The 18,236-nt window shown below is 38.7% G+C and overlaps 2 protein-coding genes across 10 annotated transcripts in view; one reads left to right on the top strand and one right to left on the bottom strand.

Annotated features, from left to right (window-relative positions):
- Window positions 1-7,764, top strand: part of TAB3 (TGF-beta activated kinase 1 (MAP3K7) binding protein 3) — a 73,345-nt gene extending 65,581 nt beyond the window's left edge. For 6 of the 7 annotated variants that reach the window (XM_039489315.1, XM_039489338.1, XM_039489320.1 and 3 more), the window contains 2 exons: window positions 309-392; window positions 5,919-7,764. In XM_039489315.1, coding sequence (XP_039345249.1) covers window positions 309-392; window positions 5,919-6,067 — 233 coding nt within the window. In that variant the 3' untranslated portion in view covers window positions 6,068-7,764. The remainder of the gene's footprint in view (window positions 1-308; window positions 393-5,918) is intronic. The other variant, XR_005584861.1, reaches the window with a different exon arrangement.
- Window positions 7,765-13,658: 5,894 nt separating this feature from the next.
- LOC120403370 (protein lava lamp-like) overlaps window positions 13,659-18,236 on the bottom strand; it is a 30,237-nt gene continuing 25,659 nt past the window's right edge. For all 3 annotated transcript variants that reach the window (XM_039534377.1, XM_039534359.1, XM_039534369.1), the window contains exons 10-11: window positions 16,395-16,631; window positions 13,659-13,895 (exon numbers count right to left, since the gene is read on the bottom strand). In XM_039534377.1, coding sequence (XP_039390311.1) covers window positions 13,838-13,895; window positions 16,395-16,631 — 295 coding nt within the window. In that variant the 3' untranslated portion in view covers window positions 13,659-13,837. The remainder of the gene's footprint in view (window positions 13,896-16,394; window positions 16,632-18,236) is intronic.

The raw sequence follows: 18,236 nt of genomic DNA, 5'->3' as shown, positions 1-18,236 counted from the left end.
CTCTTAGACATTATTTGGCTTATTTAAACCATTATTAGTTATCACTGCTGTCTGTGGAATACTGCAGCTTTTATTGATAAACTTAGTTCTGAAGAGTGGCAGAATTTCAGAGATGTGGTAAGTCTGCTACAGTTTCTTCAGTGTAGTCGTGTGCCTGCCAAGTAAATGCTGCAATGGGATAATATGATCTGAGTCAGAAAGATATGGAAGATGTAATAAGCTGTAAACATGCATCATATAAAAAGGTATTACTTGTACATATACTCTCTCATATCCTTTCTTGGTATTGTTTCTATCCCTCTTACCAGGTAACTTTGATCCGAAAGCCATGAGCAACTTTTATGATAATATAGAGCCTGGTCCTGTTGTGCCACCAAAGCCATGTAAAAAAGGTGAGTCGCTAAATAAGGGCCAGGAAAACCATTCATATATCTCATTGTTTAGTAGTTCTCACGTTGAGAAGGAGATTTCCCATGTGTTACAGTAAGTGTTAATGCAATTCTTTTTATACAGTCAGTAGTAGCAGGAAACATTTTACTTGTTGTTTTATAAATTTTTACAAGCTGTGCAGTTAAGACACTTAAACAGATGTATGTTGATACAGCAACAGTAACACTGGCACTAAAAGCTATTTTCTATCAATGTGTTTAAAATTAATATTCTGATCATATGTTTATGCATAATTCTGCTCACTAATAGAAAGTACATACGCTTTTACAGTTGATTTCAGATTAACTTGAACTTCCAATTAACACATTTTTTAAAATAAATAATTTTGGTTAAATCCTATTTAGGTTAGGACGTCTGTCTTCCAGTAGTGTTAATTATTGGGATTTTTATAAACATAACTGTAGTGATAGCCATACATAAATTAAATCAGTAATACAAATTCATAATTTGAATTGATATTTTATGTTTTTCCCATTAACATTGTCGGCTCGATGGTCACCATTTTGACCAGAATTAGAGAGAGTAAATTTCATAGTATTAATAATATTTCAGAGCAGTAGGAGTCCCACTGTAACCATATGTTGTAGGCTGTTTCCCCCAAAATTGAAAACTTTGCAGTGGCTAACATAGCCAGTATTATTTGCTCTGTGCTGTTCACACGTCATTTCTTTTGTCTTGTGGATAGTATGATTGCAGAATACTATTGTGGTTAGCAGAAGAAAGCTGATCTTGTGGTTGAGGTGCAGAATTGGGACTTGGGAGATTTTGGTGTTGCTATGCTCAGCATTTCAATGCCTAACTGATTTAGGAGACTCTCAGTTTCAAAAGTGATTGAGACATTTAGGAGCCTAAATCCAATTCAGTGCTTATTTAACAGCATAAATACAGATTTAGGAACTTAACTTTAACTTAGTTCTGTTTGAAAGAGGACTAAAATGAACGCAAACTAGGTACATTTTAGTTGGCGCACGCAGCGTCCACACTGGGGAGTTAGTGCTCAGCATGCTAGGGTGGGTGAAAAATCAAGACATTTATTTAAGAGCCTAAATACAGATTTCGGAGCCTAAGTTTAGGCATCCACATTTGAACTGTGGCCTAGACAAACCCCAGATTGTCTTATCACTTTAAACAGGAGTAGAACAGTGGGGAAGGGAATGAGGGAGAACAAAGTAGAGAATGGGCAGGAGTCAGGATATGGCAGAGAGTTAGATAAGTTTACCACAGGTACACCTAGACTTTGCTGTTTTTACCCTGATGCCTTGCCAGAAAACAGCACAAGGCAATTATTCCACAAGGTATAGTGTTCCAAAAGATAGTGTGTGACAATGACATGAAATAAGAGCAATGGATATTGATCAGTGCTTGCTTTTCTATCCTCCCTTCTTTCAGGATGTATTGGCTGGAAAAGTCAAGTGCATAGAAACTGAAGCTGGAGTAAGCTACTGAAAGTATAGTAATGTTAAAACTGTTTTTGTAACAGGGAAAATCTCTTAATGGACTGTAACTGTCAGGCCATTATCATCAGACAAAGTGTACAGCTTAAATAGGTAGTTAGCAGAGTGTGGTGCCCGTAAGTCAGTTCTTTGGGCAGGGGTCTGTGTGCAGTATCTAAACTAAATTATCAGAGGGGTAGCCGTGTTAGTCTGGTTCTGTAGAAGCAGCAAAGAATCCTGTGGCACCTTATAGACTAACAGACGTTTTGCAGCATGAGCTTTCGTGGGTGAATACCCACTTCTTGCATCCGAAGAAGTGGGTATTCACCCACGAAAGCTCATGCTGCAAAACGTCTGTTAGTCTAAACTAAATTAGTTTGTGCTGTGTGGTAAAAATGGTACATTAAATAGTCTACACAATAAGTGTTAACTAGTAGTTTGTTGGTAGCACTTTGACAATGCTGTGCAATTTTAAAAACTGACAATCAATTTGTAGTTCATTGAACTTTTCAGACTTTGATAGGCTTGGGCCGTATTTACATCCTTCTAAGTATTTATTTTACTACTGTTTTAGAAAGTGCCAACATAAGGGTAAAAATCAGGTTAAGTAATTTGTAAGAAATTCAAAGAGATAACAGTGAAGCAGTTAACAAGTAACCTGGGGCAAAACACTAATTTTCTGAAAAATGGATAATGATGTCTGAGATAAAGAAAAATGAAACCTGAGAATTCTTTGTCAAGACATACATACTGGAGCAATGTGACACGTACATGGTTTTAGATTTTTGCAGAAAAACTTGAAATATAAAGGTTTGATTTCTAAATATATTTGACGGGAACAGATCAATTTTATACACTTATATACTTCATAAAAAAAACCCTCAACATTTATTAGCAACTGCTGACACTCAGCTACTTGACACCAGTGAGAGTTGGGTCATGCCCCAGTTCAGGAGGACAGGGCATTGCTGGAATGGGAGCTCAGGAATACCTTCAAAACTCTATCACCAAACTGAAAGAAGTTTGGGATGATTGCCCAACCTTAAAAGTTTTCCATTTCAGGGTACTGTTGAATCACTTTTATCCCTGACTTTCATAAAAGACATTTCTGAAGAGCAGACTGCTCGTGCACCAAATCCCTTGAGAATTTATTTAGGAAAATGCGGCTCTTCAGAAGTTAATATGCAGCTCCTTGTATAAGTGCCAACCTCGGGGCTGGAGCTACAGGTGCTGACTTTCCAATGTGCCAGTGGTGATCACTGCTCAACCCCTGGCTCTGCCCCAGGTCCTGACTCCACTCCGCTCCTGCCCCTTCCCCAGAGCCTGCCATGCCCTCGCTCCTCCCCCTTCCCCATCTCCACCACCCAAGAGTCTCCTGCATGCCGTGAAACAGCTGATTGTGGCAGGCGGGAGGCATGGGAAGGGAGAGGGAGGTGCTGATTGGCGGGGCTGCCGGCGGGCGGGAGCCACTGCGGGCGGGAGGCGGGGAGCTGATGAGGGGCTGCTGACATATTACTGTGGCTCTTTGGCAATGTACATTGGTAAATTCTGGCTCCTTCTCAGGCTCAAGTTGGCCACCCCTGGAATATACCCTCCCTCAGATCTTCCAGCAAACTCCTTTCTCTCTCATTCACTCACTCACACACACGCACTTGTTCCTCCTTCATACTGCACATTTGAGTCTAGCACCATCATAGTATCAGTGCTTTCAGGAACAGCATATGAACATTTTTTAAGCCAAATGTACTGTATACGTTTGTCTGCTTGTCAGGGTGTTGCCTTCTCTCTTTATCTTGTTTAGGAACTCAGATTCCTCAGTCCCTCCCCTATAACTTCATGGATGCTAGTTCCATGGAATTTATCACTGACTAAAGCAAGGGTAGGCAAACTTTTTGGCTTGAGGGCCTCATCTGGGTATGGAAATTATATGGCGGGCCATGAATTCCTGGTGGGAGAGGGGGACTCTGTGGGATGTAGCATGGGGGAGCTCTATAAGGGATGTTACCCAAGTGGGGAGAGGGAGGACTCAGGGGTGTGGCGCGGGAGGGAGGGCCTCTACCGGGGCAGTATGGGGGACTCTTAGGGGCCATGCCGGCAGTGGCACCAAGGTGGCTGTACCAGGCACTGCTATTGGTGGAGGCACCCTAGCTGGGACAGGTGCGGCCCCTAGGCAGTTTCGAGGCTCTCAAAGGTGGGGCAATAGAAGACGGGGAGGGGATTGGGTTAACTGCTGCATCTGGGGGGTTGCCATGTAAGGGCAGGATTCCGATACCGGAAACAGCGCAGTGTGGCTCTGCGTGCTGGAAGATGGTGCTCATCAAGGGAATTGTGAGTTGGGGACTGGGGAGTGATGTCCAGGCGGAGGGGTCAAGCGGGCCTTAGTTTGCCCACCCCTGGACTAAAGGAAGGGGTAGGAAAGGTGTGTGGCATTTATCTTCCTTTGAGGCATCCTACAGTGTCGACTTTTGGATGCAGAATAGTGCATTAGACCATTTGTTGGGGGTTTTTTTTATGGTAAATCTTTTGTTATGAATTACAGCCTTTAATAACAACTATGGAAAGTATCAGAGGGGTAGCCATGTTAGTCTGGATCTGTAAAAGCAGCAAAGAATCCTGTGGCACCTTATAGACTAACAGACGTATTGGGGCATGAGCTTTCGTGGGTGAATACCCACTTTGGATGCATACGACGAAGTCGGTATTCACCCACGAAAGCTCATGCTCCAATTCGTCTGTTAGTCTATATGTTGCCACAGGACTCTTTGCAACTATGGAAAGAAGACTCTTGGAAAAAGTCACTAGGGTAAAATGACGAATATGTAAATTGGGTGCTGTGTGAAAGTATAGGCTTTTATAAATAAATTCTAGTTGATGGTAAGAATAATCTACTTGGAAAAGTAGTCATGTCTCAAAGAAAAAGTATAAATCTTTTGGAATTTTTTTTAAGTTTTTGATCAAATGAAAAACTAAAAATAATTATCCAGCTTCTGAAGTTAGTATCTCTCTTTGTAATATTATGAAACACTCGAGATGTAGGTCAGGGGTTGGGAACCTGCGGCACGCATGCTGATTTTTAGTGGCACTCTGCTGCCAGCCGGGGTCCCGGCTGCCGGTCCCACTCAGCCCACTGCCGGCCTGGATGGACAGAACCCTGGGCCGGTAGCTGGCTGAGCGGGGCCGGCAGCCGGGACCCCGGCAGGCAGGGGCCAATGGACAGAACCCCAGACTGGCAGTGGGCTGAGTTGCTCTGCCCACTGCAGTTCTGTCTGCCGGCCCCTGCCAGCCGGGGTCCCGGCCGGGTCCATCCGCCAGCCTCTGTAAATGTAAAATGTATTACAGTAAATAAATGAAGACTTGGCACACCACTTCTTAAAGGTTGCCGACCCCTGATGTAGGTAGTTAAATGGGTAAAAGGACAACAGAAGGAAAAACCATCAAACTCTTCTTCCTAAATGGCAGTTTTTTAGACACTATTAGTGGCATGTTTGTACAAACCATATTCCTAATGAGAGAGCAAGTTATTTCAAAGCAAAATATGTTGTTTTACATGCAGGTCTAGTATATTGATTTACTGGCAACCAGGGCAAGAGTACATTGCAATGGACCTGCATGACGTCAAGATTCCTGCCATCAGCCCAATGGAGACTAGTTTTGGGGCTGAATGCCTGGCACTTAGCATGGAGTCTTCAAACCCACTTTCTTGTAGAAAATTCCCCTCATTTGATACATGTACAGACTCATACATTGAATAGCATTTACTTGGGCCTTTGGGTGAATTCATTCCCTGCTAACAGTCATCAGCTTTGGACTGCCTTCTCAGTAGGCAATAAATACATAATGTATGTATTTTGTACATTCTGAATTTCAAATCCTAATCCAGTTGTACAGTGCCATTTTGATGTCCATGTAAAACAGCTGAAAACTACTAGCTAGTGGATGAGTATCTTAATCTACTCCTCTAAATATTTGCTAAAATTGCATAATATACTTTCTTATGAAGGCTTTGTTTGAAAAATAACATTATTTTTTCTTTAGAGCATCAAACCAGCTCCAAACAGACTCCACAGACTCAGCCAAGAGATGAAGACTTTGAAGGGGCTCCATGGAATTGTGATAGCTGCACCTTTCTGAACCATCCAGCGCTAAACCGCTGCGAGCAGTGTGAAATGCCACATTACACCTGAATCTGGAAAGGGTCTGCATTAAGTTGAAAACCAGTTCTTGAGCCCACAGCCATAGGAGAAGGAAACATGGGGAACCTTTCAGTCCATCTGCCAGGCCTTTGCCAGTCAACTATTTTCAGATTACAAGGGGGGAGGAAAAGATGTGAAACTGTTTCCACTTGTACTGCACTAAAGAATAAATTTGGGGTGCGGGGAGGGAAATATTATTTTCTTATCCCATTGCAGTGAGCAAAGCAGAAAGGATTCACTCTTTGAAGAATGTATACAGGAAAGCAGATAATTGCTGCCGTTTAATCCTGTGGCTGCAGTTACTGCTTAGTGGCTCTTAATTTTTAAATATAGAATTTTTAGTAATGATGTGAAATATTACAGTTATCCCAAAAAACTGAAGCCATAGCTGACCTACCTGGTCCCAGCTAGCTGGAAAACAAAGGCTCCCTGTGCTTCTGGATTGTAAACTACTGAAAAAGAAGACAGGAAAATGCAACTGTAAATTTTACAACAGATAAAAAACAGAGAGAGGGGTATTTGTAATTGCTGCTTTTTTTCAGGGTGATTTAAGTCTACACAAATTTGCTGTTTTGAGATTGTGACTTCTGGTGCGAAAATGAGGTACTGTATGAGCCTTTATAAAAAGTAGAATCCGAGGTGATTCTACAATCCCTTTTGCTTGTATAGTGCTCATCAAGCAGTGTCAACACTGGTAATTAACTAAGAACCAGTTCTACCATATTACTGATGAAAAGATTGCTGCATGCTTTTATTAGGCCATTGTGTGGTAAAGCTAACAGTAAATTGCTTTTATAAATAACGTTCTCCTAAGACTGCTCTGTAGCAGTACAGTGAACGTATGCCAAATGCCAGAACTGTTCCAAATTCTGTTTTGGAAGTTTTGAGCTCAGCCATGGTTATGTATGAGAAGTGTTTGCACCCTGTTACTTAGGCCTTTTCAGCTTCCAATTTTGTGAAGAATTCATGATGTTTACAGCACAGAAGGTACTTTGTGCCCCAATCCTGATTTAGCTGAAAAAGAATCAATATTAGCTCTTCAATAAAGGTTTATTTGCACATTGTTAATAAACCAGCCTGTATAAATAGCAGATGGCAGATCTGGAAAAGTTGCACACTGCATTTTTTTTATTTTGGTCAAGAAATGTTTGCAATACAGTGAAGAATACAAAACACTTACTTGCAAACTAAAAACCATACTGGTACTTTTATGCATATAATATATTGTATTATATAAAATGATCAGTTTTGTTTAAACGCTTCAGTTTGCTGTAATAAAGCAGTCATTTGTGAAATCAGAACTTCTGGATTTGGGCAGCTGAATGATTATGATGTGAAATTGTGTGACTGATTGAGGATGTTTTTAAGAAGCTGGTACAATGCATTTGAATTTTTACACTGTAACTTTGTTTAAAATCCAACATTTTCACAGCATTTGAAAGGGAGAGGGGTTTTTTGTTGTTTTGCCTGTATTGCCTTTCTGATGTCTTCCCTCCATGCAGTTTAAAAAGATAGCAGCAAAAACTGCTGTCTTGTGATTCAGATCTGGAACTGACTGCCTTTATCTGGTATGATATTGAAATATGTTCCTTCACTCCTTAAATCCTAAACATAATCTAAAATCTATGTAATAAGTCTGCTTGAGATCAATTGAAGTGTGCATCATTAATAAGCAAAATGAAGTCAAAGGCATCAGAGTTGAGATTTCTTTTTAAGTTGATGATGATTTTGCACTGTGAGAGAAGGAGCTCATATCTGAAAGAAGAAAAAAATTCCCGCTGTCCAGATGAAGTTAAAAATAAGAGTACATTTTTGTAATTCTGTTTGTATAAATGGACAGTGTGGCAAAACTGAAGGGACAGTGTGGAAAACAGATGAGCTGAAGCATTTTACCTAAAACATTTTTCTTCCTTGAGAGATTAGCAACGCCATTACCTGTTGTCTATTCAGGTATTCAATACGATACCAATTCTGTCATAGTTCTTCAGTGATGTTGCCTTTTCTTTTTGTATGATTTCAATTTTCAATCCTATTTATGTTGACTTTTTAACTGCTTAAGTTTCTGCTGGAATAGCAAAAATGATGACTAAAATGAGTCATCAGATGAGAGTAACAGTAGCATGCTTGAGAACAGTTGTGCCACTTTGTTTTAAGACAGTGTAGATGCTGTTGATTAAAAAAGAAAAATGCTTGCAACTCTCTCATTCTGTGAGCTCTAATAATCCTAAATGCATGGTTTCTGGTGGGATGAAGACATTCTAGGCTTAGTCAGCTTTCACCAGCTAGCAGAAGACAAAAAAGAGGCAACCTATGAGGAGATGCTATTGGGAGGGTGGGCAAGTTGATTTTAAGAGCAAAGCTGATTTTTATTTGAGCTTTTTTTCAGTTCTCATTTGTTGGTTGTACAAAAAGTATTGAAATTTTTTTCTGTTGTACTCATTTACTTGTAAATGTCCATGCACAAACAGTAGCAGTAAAAGAACTATTTATGGTACTTGAATCTTCAGTTTGTTAGAACATAAGTTGTATTTGAATATTAGATCATCCCTTTTACTTTCTGGAAGCAGGCAACACCCTTTCACACTCCAACTGAAATGTAGACTATGCCAAAAAAGGTTTCTTTGTGTAATATTTATTTAATGCACACAAAACCCCAATGTCAGCTGGCATATAAAATGCACTGTATTGTATAAAATTTTGAGTGTATTTGTGTGTGGATGGCAGGAAGCCGATGCCATTGTGGTGGTAATGCGCTACTTATTTTTAATAACAAGCTTTCCCTCAACTGTGCTATTAGACTAGTATGGTACAGTTGGTAACTTACTTGGACTTTAGGTATTCAAAAGGATTTCACTATTCATCTAAATTAACTTTTATAAAAACTTATTTTATATTTATCATCTATTAGTATCAATTATCCCTTTCTACTACCATAGTTCTTTAAAAGTTTTAGTCAGAGTGTGACTTTTGAACAATATTTCAGGGTATAGCAAACCAAAACAAATCCTAAACTTGGCTATGCTTCGAATTTGATGTAATTATCAACCTTGCTTGTTTGGGAGGGTGTAGGGTGGGTGGAGGCTAAGAAGAAAATAATTTGTAAAATATAGTCTAAGATCAGATTGAGTTGTACATTTGTGTGTCTGTGGTACGTGTGTTTTCCCTTAAGATGGGAGGTGTGATGAGAAGGTGTAATAATTTTTAAAGAGCTGGTCTCAGTCTTAGTACTTTGTAATCATGTGCTACTAAATCATGTTTTCTTAAAAAATATATTGCTTTCTTTCAGTTACTGTATCTGTCCCAGTTATACTCTCATTTCAATTTTTCCATGGCAATACATGTGGACAATAAGATTGATTGATTGTAAAATCTCTTGAAACTGAATTCAGAAATATTTAAGAGCTGAAATTGGGACAAAACAAAATGGGGGGAAGGGGAATAAAGAATGTGAGAATATCAAATAAGTTAAAAATGAAATTGTCATCTTGATCCTTTTTAATATTCACTGGTGTACCCAGGAATGTGAAAATGGCTTTCATAGTTCAAGGTGGACAGTTGGACTCATAGATACTTAACTGCTTCTCTGAGACTGTAAAATTTACGTGCTATGATACTACTGTGACTCTCCACCCGATAAAGAGAAGACATGCACGCAAACAATGCGTTTTGTAGTCAATATTGCTTCTGTGTTCTGCACCTATTTTATTTCCTTTCCAAATGTTAACATAATTATTTAAAGTTGGCCATGATTTAAACTTGCTGTATGTTTTAGTTTGGGGCATTCTCATTGCTTGTCTATAAATATTAATACAGGTAGGTTTTTCTCGACTTGTTTGAATAATAAGAGGTCATTGGAGTTAATGCAATATTATAATTTTGGATTTTCAAGACCTGAAAGAATTTTTTAAAACTCTGTTCTTGAAATTTATTTATTTATGGTGGCACCGATGTATCTAATCCATATTTCCTGCTGTGTGAAACCCTGTTAAATTTTTTCATTAAAACAACAAGACAAGATCTTGTTAAATCCTGTAAATATGATGTCTTTAGTTTTTAGATGTATATGCTGTGAATGAGATTATTACCAAGAGATGAAATTGTACAAAAGCATTAAGAGGCGATGCATGCATGGTATCTCCAGAGAGTGCATACTCGTAAAGTTGCAGATTTCTGCAAAAAATAAATTAATAAATTAAGAAAACGTCACTTCCTGCATTTGTTCTCGTGTGTAGTAGAAGACATTTCCAAAATACCAAATTTTCTTGCTTTGACAACTAAACATGTTTCTGTTAAAGTGTAGCATTCTCCATAAAGCCATAGCTATATCACACTTTTGTTTGTGTCCTTGTAAATCAATATATTTCCCCCTGAACAACTGCTCTGTGTTGGACTTGGGCCCCAAACTTGCAAGTGGATCTACAGGGGCAGACCTTAGAGGTTTGTGATGTCCCACTAAAGTCAAAGGTGCTTTGTGCAGATCAGATTGCAGGACTGGGACTGTGCACAAATGATGTTCACAAAGTGTTTTGGTCTCTCTTCCTTTCAGCAGTAAGCCAGAGAACATTCTGATTCCAGAAGATGCTGTTGTTAATGGCAGTTGAACATTTATTGTAGATTTCCACCCCACACCTCCCCAAGAGGCTTGAGGAAAAGGTTCTTCTATTGAATGAATGGTGTAGAATTTTTTTCATTTTTTTTCTAAGAATGACTCAGGTGTGACTGTTGAATCACTGCAAAGGTAGTTTCCTTAGCGCAGTATCTTTCTTCAAACTATAAGGTTTATTACATTGATTTGTCGTGTGATCTGGTAGGTTTTATAGGAATTATTCTTTTCAGCTGATCCTTTTAACCGTTCTATATGAAGTATGGTGCTAGGTAAATACTAGCTTTAATTGTGGCTTCTCAGGTGAAGTCGGTTGTCTAGCCACGATACACTTAATCTAATTTATATGAAAATCAGTCTCAAATAGTGGCTTGTTGATGTCTATTGAATTCTAAATCAAAGATTTTCCATCCTCTGAATGAGGACTATTCAAGCTCCATGAGCAGGATTTTCCGAAGTGTTCAGAGTTGGCCTAACTCTTCTCCCATTTAACTCATTGGGTGTTTAACCATTGACTTCAGTGGGAACAGTCAAGCTAACTAATCCCAAGCAAACTCTGGATACCCAGTTTGATCTAGCTCAAAACTCTAGTTTGGGACTATTGTCTAAAATCTAAACCATTATGTTGTAATTGAGCAAGGATGGGTCTTCCTGGTGCTGCCAATGCCAGTGAAGAGAGCAATGGTTTCCACTGTGGGAGCTACCTGAATGTTTTTGTAGTTTCTTGGGTTCTTGTTTTGTAGCAAATGAAGAAATGTTCAAGCTTCTAAAAAGCCAATGTAGCATAACTGGGGTGGGGGGGATAACCTGCTATGAGGGAAGGGATTGCCTTACATAATATTACCACACAAACTTGGTTGACTTAGAGTTAAGGTTGCACAAGTGCAGTTTGTATTACAGCAATCAATAAAAATCAGGGAAATCATCAAATTAGGCTACATAAACATCTAGAATAACCTCAATGTACAGGTCTTCCCCACTTTCAAACACAGCGCCTGCACGCAGACTCTTTACCTTCATGACAAACTTACATTTACTTTCAACATACACAGCATGCAGGTTCACTTCCTCTAGTTCATACTCGCTGTACAAGCTTAGCTATGGGTTCAGAGTTAAGTTTGTGTTTGTGGGCTGCATCCTTGTCTAGTGTGTGAGGAGCTGCTGATTAGCTAGGTGTGGAGAAGAACTGATGCAGCACTTGGACCATTGCCAGTCTGTCCCATACAGAAGTTTGGAGAAAACTAACATTCCCTTGCTTTTTCCTTCACTCATCTGCTGGATGCTGCCTCAGGAGCTTTGCTTATGCCCTATACCATCATCGTTGGTCCCCCGGGGCATCTTCCATACCTTGAGCCCCTTTCCCCCTCTCACACAATGAGAGGGGGAAAGGGGCTCCATTGTAGGCTCTTCCCTGCATGCTTTATTCCCCCATCTACAATCACTAAAAAGGTGACCTCTTACAAGGAGCGTGACCTATAGAATGTGGCATTGACAAAACTTCCCATGTCCATCAAGTTTTTTGTCAAAGGAAGCCAGCTCTGATCAGGTAAACTTTGCTCCCACGTAGTCTACAAATCAAACATTAATATCCTTACTGCAGCTGCAGTGTTTGTTGTGGCAAGGTGGAAGAAACAAGATATGTTTTAACACTTTGATTTCAACAGAATGTGAATGGATGAAGCATCAGCTTAGCATGTGAGCTGGAAAATCAGCACCAAATAGAAATTGAAGTACTGAATATACAGTATTGAACGAGATAATAAATTTGTTCCACACTACAAACTCCTCTAATTACTTCACAATGCCACACCCAATGTTGCACTAATTTAACTAAAGGTGTAGTTTTAAAACTAATTTATTTAAAATGGTACAACGTGGGCTTGTTACTAGGGAAATGTACCAGAATTACTATACTGGTATATTATACCACCATAATTACTCATATAACGCCTCGTCAACACTCTTAGAGTAATTGGACTTTTTTTGGTTTGCAGCCACAAAAACAATAATAATGGTTTAACTAGTTTGGTAAATATCCTGGTGTAGACTAGACCTTTGTGTGTGAGACATTTACATTGGTTTAAATCTGGTTTACGTTGGTTTTAGCTTTGATGCTAAAGTAATATAAACAAGGTTTAAATTGATATGATTGTCCATGCTGGGATTTGCACTCAGTACATTGTTTTTTAAAGCACACTTTTAGTTAAACAAATGCTGCTTTTGTGTGTAGACAAGCCCTTAATTTCTCAAAATTAAAAAACAAGTATCTTTTCCTGAAAGCTCATTGTTATGCTACCTTAAGAGCATGCTTCATGGTGCTAAATGTGAACAAATAGGGGTTATTTTTAATTTGAACATTAAAATAATAATGAAGTTAGAGTAGCAAATATCTGCAGTTGTTAAAATGTTGCAAAGGCTGATTTTTGGTTTTATCCGTGTCCTATACTTTGAGATAACTAGGGTTTGTCTATATTAAAAAATTTTTAGTGGATTAACTAAATTAATTTTTAAATTGGTGTAGTTAAACCATTGCAAACCTCTAGATGCACTTAAAGTGGCTTATCCCCTATTTAAATTGGTTTAACTTAAACCAATTTAAAGTGAGGGTTACCCTGGTTTAAATTAAACTAAATTACAGGTTTGAACCAGTTTAATTAACCCAAATTTTCTAATGTAGATCAGGTCTTAGCTTCCTTTTGCTTCTGTATATAAATTATGTCCATAAAACATTCCTATAAGTGAAACACTTCAGATTTTCAGTTGCATGAATCTTTTTCTTCTGGTATATTATAGATCTGCTAAGTGAAGTTTTATAGGAATGGGTGTTTATTTAACAGGTAATTCCTTATTTGGAAGGTTTGCTAAATTGCTGATTATGCTATGTTGTCAGGTAAGTAAATTCCAATCAAGTCATCAAAGAGTGTCAGGAATGACAACACTTCACATTTATTTTACAAAAAGGTCTACAAAGGTTCCAGAAAATATTTTAAAATAAACATTTCTATAAAAATGTGTAGAGAATACATCAATAGACTTTTAGCAAATGCACTGTGTATAACAATGTAATTAGTTTCTTTGCAGATAGTCAAAAGGCATAGCATGCCAGTAACTTGCTGTAAAAGTCCATAGGCTTATATGAGGGGTTTGTCCTGGATTCATTATTCCCATGCCATAATGACCTTGCTGAAGTTCACAAATACTCCTTTGTTAGGTTTGCTAGGGGAAGAAAACCCATACAAAACATTCAGTTAATGTTCACAAAAGGTCTGTCTTAAGGCTCATGTAAAAACCCCCACAGTAGTTAAGAACAAAATGCGGCTTTCCTCCCTCTCTCCAAATAAAACACATATATGGGGTGTATTTCATGATTTTTAATTAAATAAAGTGAAAATTTTTCATTTCTGCAAATCAGTATAGCAAAATCTGGTTTTGCTAACGGAATAAAATTCTGCTGTTGGATCTGAAAGATCTGGATTCTGTGAAAGTAGAATGAATTATATTGTAAAAATAAGAATGGATTAAAGAAATGTTGTATGTACCTTTAAGCAGAAATAAGAAATGTTGAAATACAGGTGCCAGGAAAAGAAACATTAGGCATAAACAATGGTGCTAATGGCGAAACATTAACAGAAGATGGGTAATAGTTAGTAAGGAAATAAGATATGCATGCCTAGCCCAGGTAAACTTATCTGATTCTGCTCCCTTTGTTATCTTGTTAAGTTCTCACCCTTTTATCTGTATAAATAAGATAGTTTGTGTCTTGCATGGTGCTCACATTATCTGGGTGTTATTAGCAGAGCACTGTGCTAATAAAACAGAGTGGTCTGACAAACTGTGAGTCCTGAGTCTAACTTTGACAATTCCAAACTTTTGTTGCTCCTAAATATGCAAAATTTCAACTGATACCAAATGTTGCAGAACTAACAGTAGGACTTTGCCCTAAATCAAAGTGAAAACCATTTTTTTCACCTTTGATTTGAACTCAGTCTGCTGATTCGGCCTAATGTGTATGTTGAACCTGGAAGGCCATTATGGCTTGACACCCCTTTTTGCTGGTCTGGTCTAGGAAATGCTAAATGATTTGGTAAGTGCCCCAACTATTAACTTGCAAGCAGGGATAGGCGGCCATACCATGCATTGCAATCTTTATCCTAAATACATTTGAAAATTTATTCATTTGACCTGGCGGTGAAAATGGGCTCATTGTCTCTTAAGAATTATACTGTTCTTGAGGGAGAAAGTAGGGAGAAAATCACAGAAGATGTGATTTTTTTATTATTATTATTGTTGTTCCTGTTTGTAAAAACCTCAGAATTTGGAAGTTTCAACATTTTCACACACTAACAAGAATACAAAAGGAATGAAGCCTAAACAAGGGGCAGCAATAGTCAGAAAAACAAGAACAAAAATGGATATCGTGTTTTGGATGCCATATGTATTTCAGTCTGTATAGTGATTTATACTGACCAGACAATGGCATGCTTTAGGTTTGGGGACAGTTTCTCCTTGCCAAAGGAGATGTTAACAATCTCTGAGTAGAGGTCCCATCCATTCGCACTGATGATCCAGGACAGCCAGGAGTCTTATTTGTGCCCCTGATTACCATTAATGCTTCCTATCAATGTTAGTTGTGTAACTGGGATACCTGGCGTGACTCTGTATCTGGTCCTGCTCTCTGCTTCTTATTCTGGTGGCCCTGAAGAAGTCCCCTCAAATGAAAACTGACTCTCTGTTGGTTCCTAGGGCTAATCCAATTCAGTTTATAAAGTGATTTAAGCTCGGGAAAACTTTGAGGAGTGACTGCTGCCTCAAGAACAGATGAAGAGATATTTGCTTTGCTTTCTAAGTAGTGGCCAACTTCACTTTTTAAAATGTTATATATTTTGATGGGTATTTGGGTGTGTTCCATCACAGGAGATGTTGAGGCTTAACTGTGTTATAGGAATGGTTGCTGTTCAAGAAAAATCTAAAAACAATCTATAACAATCAAGAAACACAAGAGATGCCTATCAAAGAACCTTTGTCTTGGAAACCAATAACTTATCTGGGGAGTTGTGCCTGATCATTGGAGATGGAATCTTGTTAAACAGACGTATTGAGTCATCCATATTTTGTTTTCTGTTTTCCACTTTTTTGAGTCATTAGTTCTAAAACTGCAGTAACTGGTTAATCCAGCATATGCATATACTATACTTGTTAAACTATGTTTGTATTGTAGTTCAGTGTATTATGCAAAATGGAAACATTGCTAGCTAAGCAGTTTGTTTAATGGGTGACTATTCACTGTGGGGGAACCCTCCTACTGTTAGTTAATTGGTAAAAATCTAGGATACTTTTATTAAAATTGCTTGTTTTGAGAAACATGACAGTAACTTGCTGACTCCATAATAACTCTGTAGACCATTCAGAAAAGAGGTAAATAGTACAGACTAGAACTGTCACCTCCAGTGCACCAACTTCTGCCAGACAAAATAAAAATCTGCATTGCTCATTTGGTACAATAGAAATGAAATAGTAGAACAGGATCAATGGTTTTAAAAATACATTTGCTTTGTTTATACATATTTTGATTAAATAAAACAATCTATCAGCAGAACATTATATTGTGACATATATTAATAATTTCTGATATTTATAGAACCATAAATTACAGATTTTTTTCAGGGGAATAGTAAGAGGATTTTTTGTTTAAACTAACTATAGGGTTAATCTTACCAGAGATAGTATCGTGTTCCCTGAAATGTTCCATCATGTTTTCCCCCTTCGCTGCCCTCCAGTTCTACCCCAAGATATACATCCTCTCTCCCAAGCAGGTGCCCCAAGTACTTGATTGTTCCTTTACTGATTTTCCCTGCTGGATGGGAGAATTTCACCAGGTTTCCAACTTTCAAGTCTGTAACATTTCTTGGTGCAAATGGTCGTCCTGGTAACACCATCTTACCCACAGGAGTCCTGGTGTAAAACAAAAAAAAATTAAAAGCAAAACCTTTTTCTAAAAGAGTGAAACTAATTTTAAATTCTGAAGAAAACTTTGCTGGCTTCTTTTCAGAGTACCAAATAACTTTGCGTTTGTGATCCACTTTGATAAATGCCTTGTGAATTCCAGTTAGAATTCTTACATTTCTTAAAACTTCATTCTCAATTGCCAATCCAGAAAGTTTTCTGTGGGGAGGGAGGATCTGCCTCACCACAGCACAGCGGCAGCTCAGGTAGATTTGTTTTGCATTTTTCTCCTGTTTACATTTGTTCACTATAAAGGGATAGGAATGCATAAACAGTCCCACTTCACTTCCTGATCACTGGTTGCCTGCATAGTTACTAACCACAGCAAGAAAATAATTTGCTTCTCCACTGGAACTGAATTAGTGAAAGCCCATCACTTGGGACTTACTAACAATGAATCGGACAAAGCACTAGAAATGTATTGTATGGAGTAAACCTATTCTGTCAGGGAATGGAATAGGTGACCTAGTAAATCTGATGTCACTAATTGTTATGCCTCTCAATTCTTTCACTTCCCCTCCCTTTCTCCTTTTGGTGCCTGCTGGACCAATTGCAGTGCCAAGCATTCCCCCTACTCGTGAGACTGTGGCTTAACCCAGCCCACTGAACTCATGGGAGCACCATGCCAAGATGCAGCCTTAAAACAGATCACCCAAATGGAACTGGGCCTGTTGAAGGCACCATGACACATAAAAGGATCAAAGAGAATGGGGGGAGTTAGGGAATGGGGGGGAGAGCTCCTCAGGGCTTTGCAGATGTGGTGATTGATTTTTGCCATCTGGCAAAATTCCAGGCTAGCACAGTCACTCCCATCCTAAGTTAACACTTCTGATTTCACCTGCCTTCTCCTTAGGCAGCAGGAGCCTAGAAAGACATTCCAGATGAGAGGACCTGAACTAAGCATATCATGGTGGATGCGTACACCAAAATGTACTGAATGAGTGGATCAGAAGCCTAACGTGTCCTGTCACTATCCTGAAATATTCATGTATGTTCTTCCCTTCAGCATATTTCCCATTTCCCTCATCTCCAAGGGGCCAAAGTTCCAGACCTCTCAATTTCTTAATGAAGCATCAGCCTAAGTATTTATCATTGTGCCTGATAAAAACTTATTGTGCAAACAAACTGTTTTAGTACAGGCGAACAGCTTTGGAGTCTGGTTTACACCAAAGCAGAGGGTTAAGAAATCCTTCAGCACACTTTATTGGACAAGATTCTGAACTATCTGTTCTTAGTTCAAGAGTTCTCTAAAACTAGGATTGAGGTCTCATTCCCAAATACAGAATCTCTGGAGAAAAGTGGAGTAGTGAGAAACCGTGACTGAGGGGAAGAGAGAATGTGTAAAAGGTTATAAGGTCAGCGATAAAGAACCAATACAGTTCTTCAAACTCAAAGTGCATACATCTATTCCAGTCCTGACAGATTCAGATTCCTGTGCAGGTCTGAATTCCCTTTATATATGTTAAGTAAAAGAATGGAAGAGGCCTTGAATTGGGATTGTGATTTATCAACTGCTTTGACTTTGTTACACACAGACAGATCTTACTTAGCCTC

This window comes from Mauremys reevesii, linkage group 1, assembly GCF_016161935.1.
Source record: "Mauremys reevesii isolate NIE-2019 linkage group 1, ASM1616193v1, whole genome shotgun sequence".
Lineage (NCBI taxonomy): Eukaryota > Metazoa > Chordata > Testudines > Geoemydidae > Mauremys > Mauremys reevesii.
The sequence above is the reverse complement of the archived record's forward strand: the minus strand, read 5'-3'. Positions and strand labels throughout refer to the sequence as shown.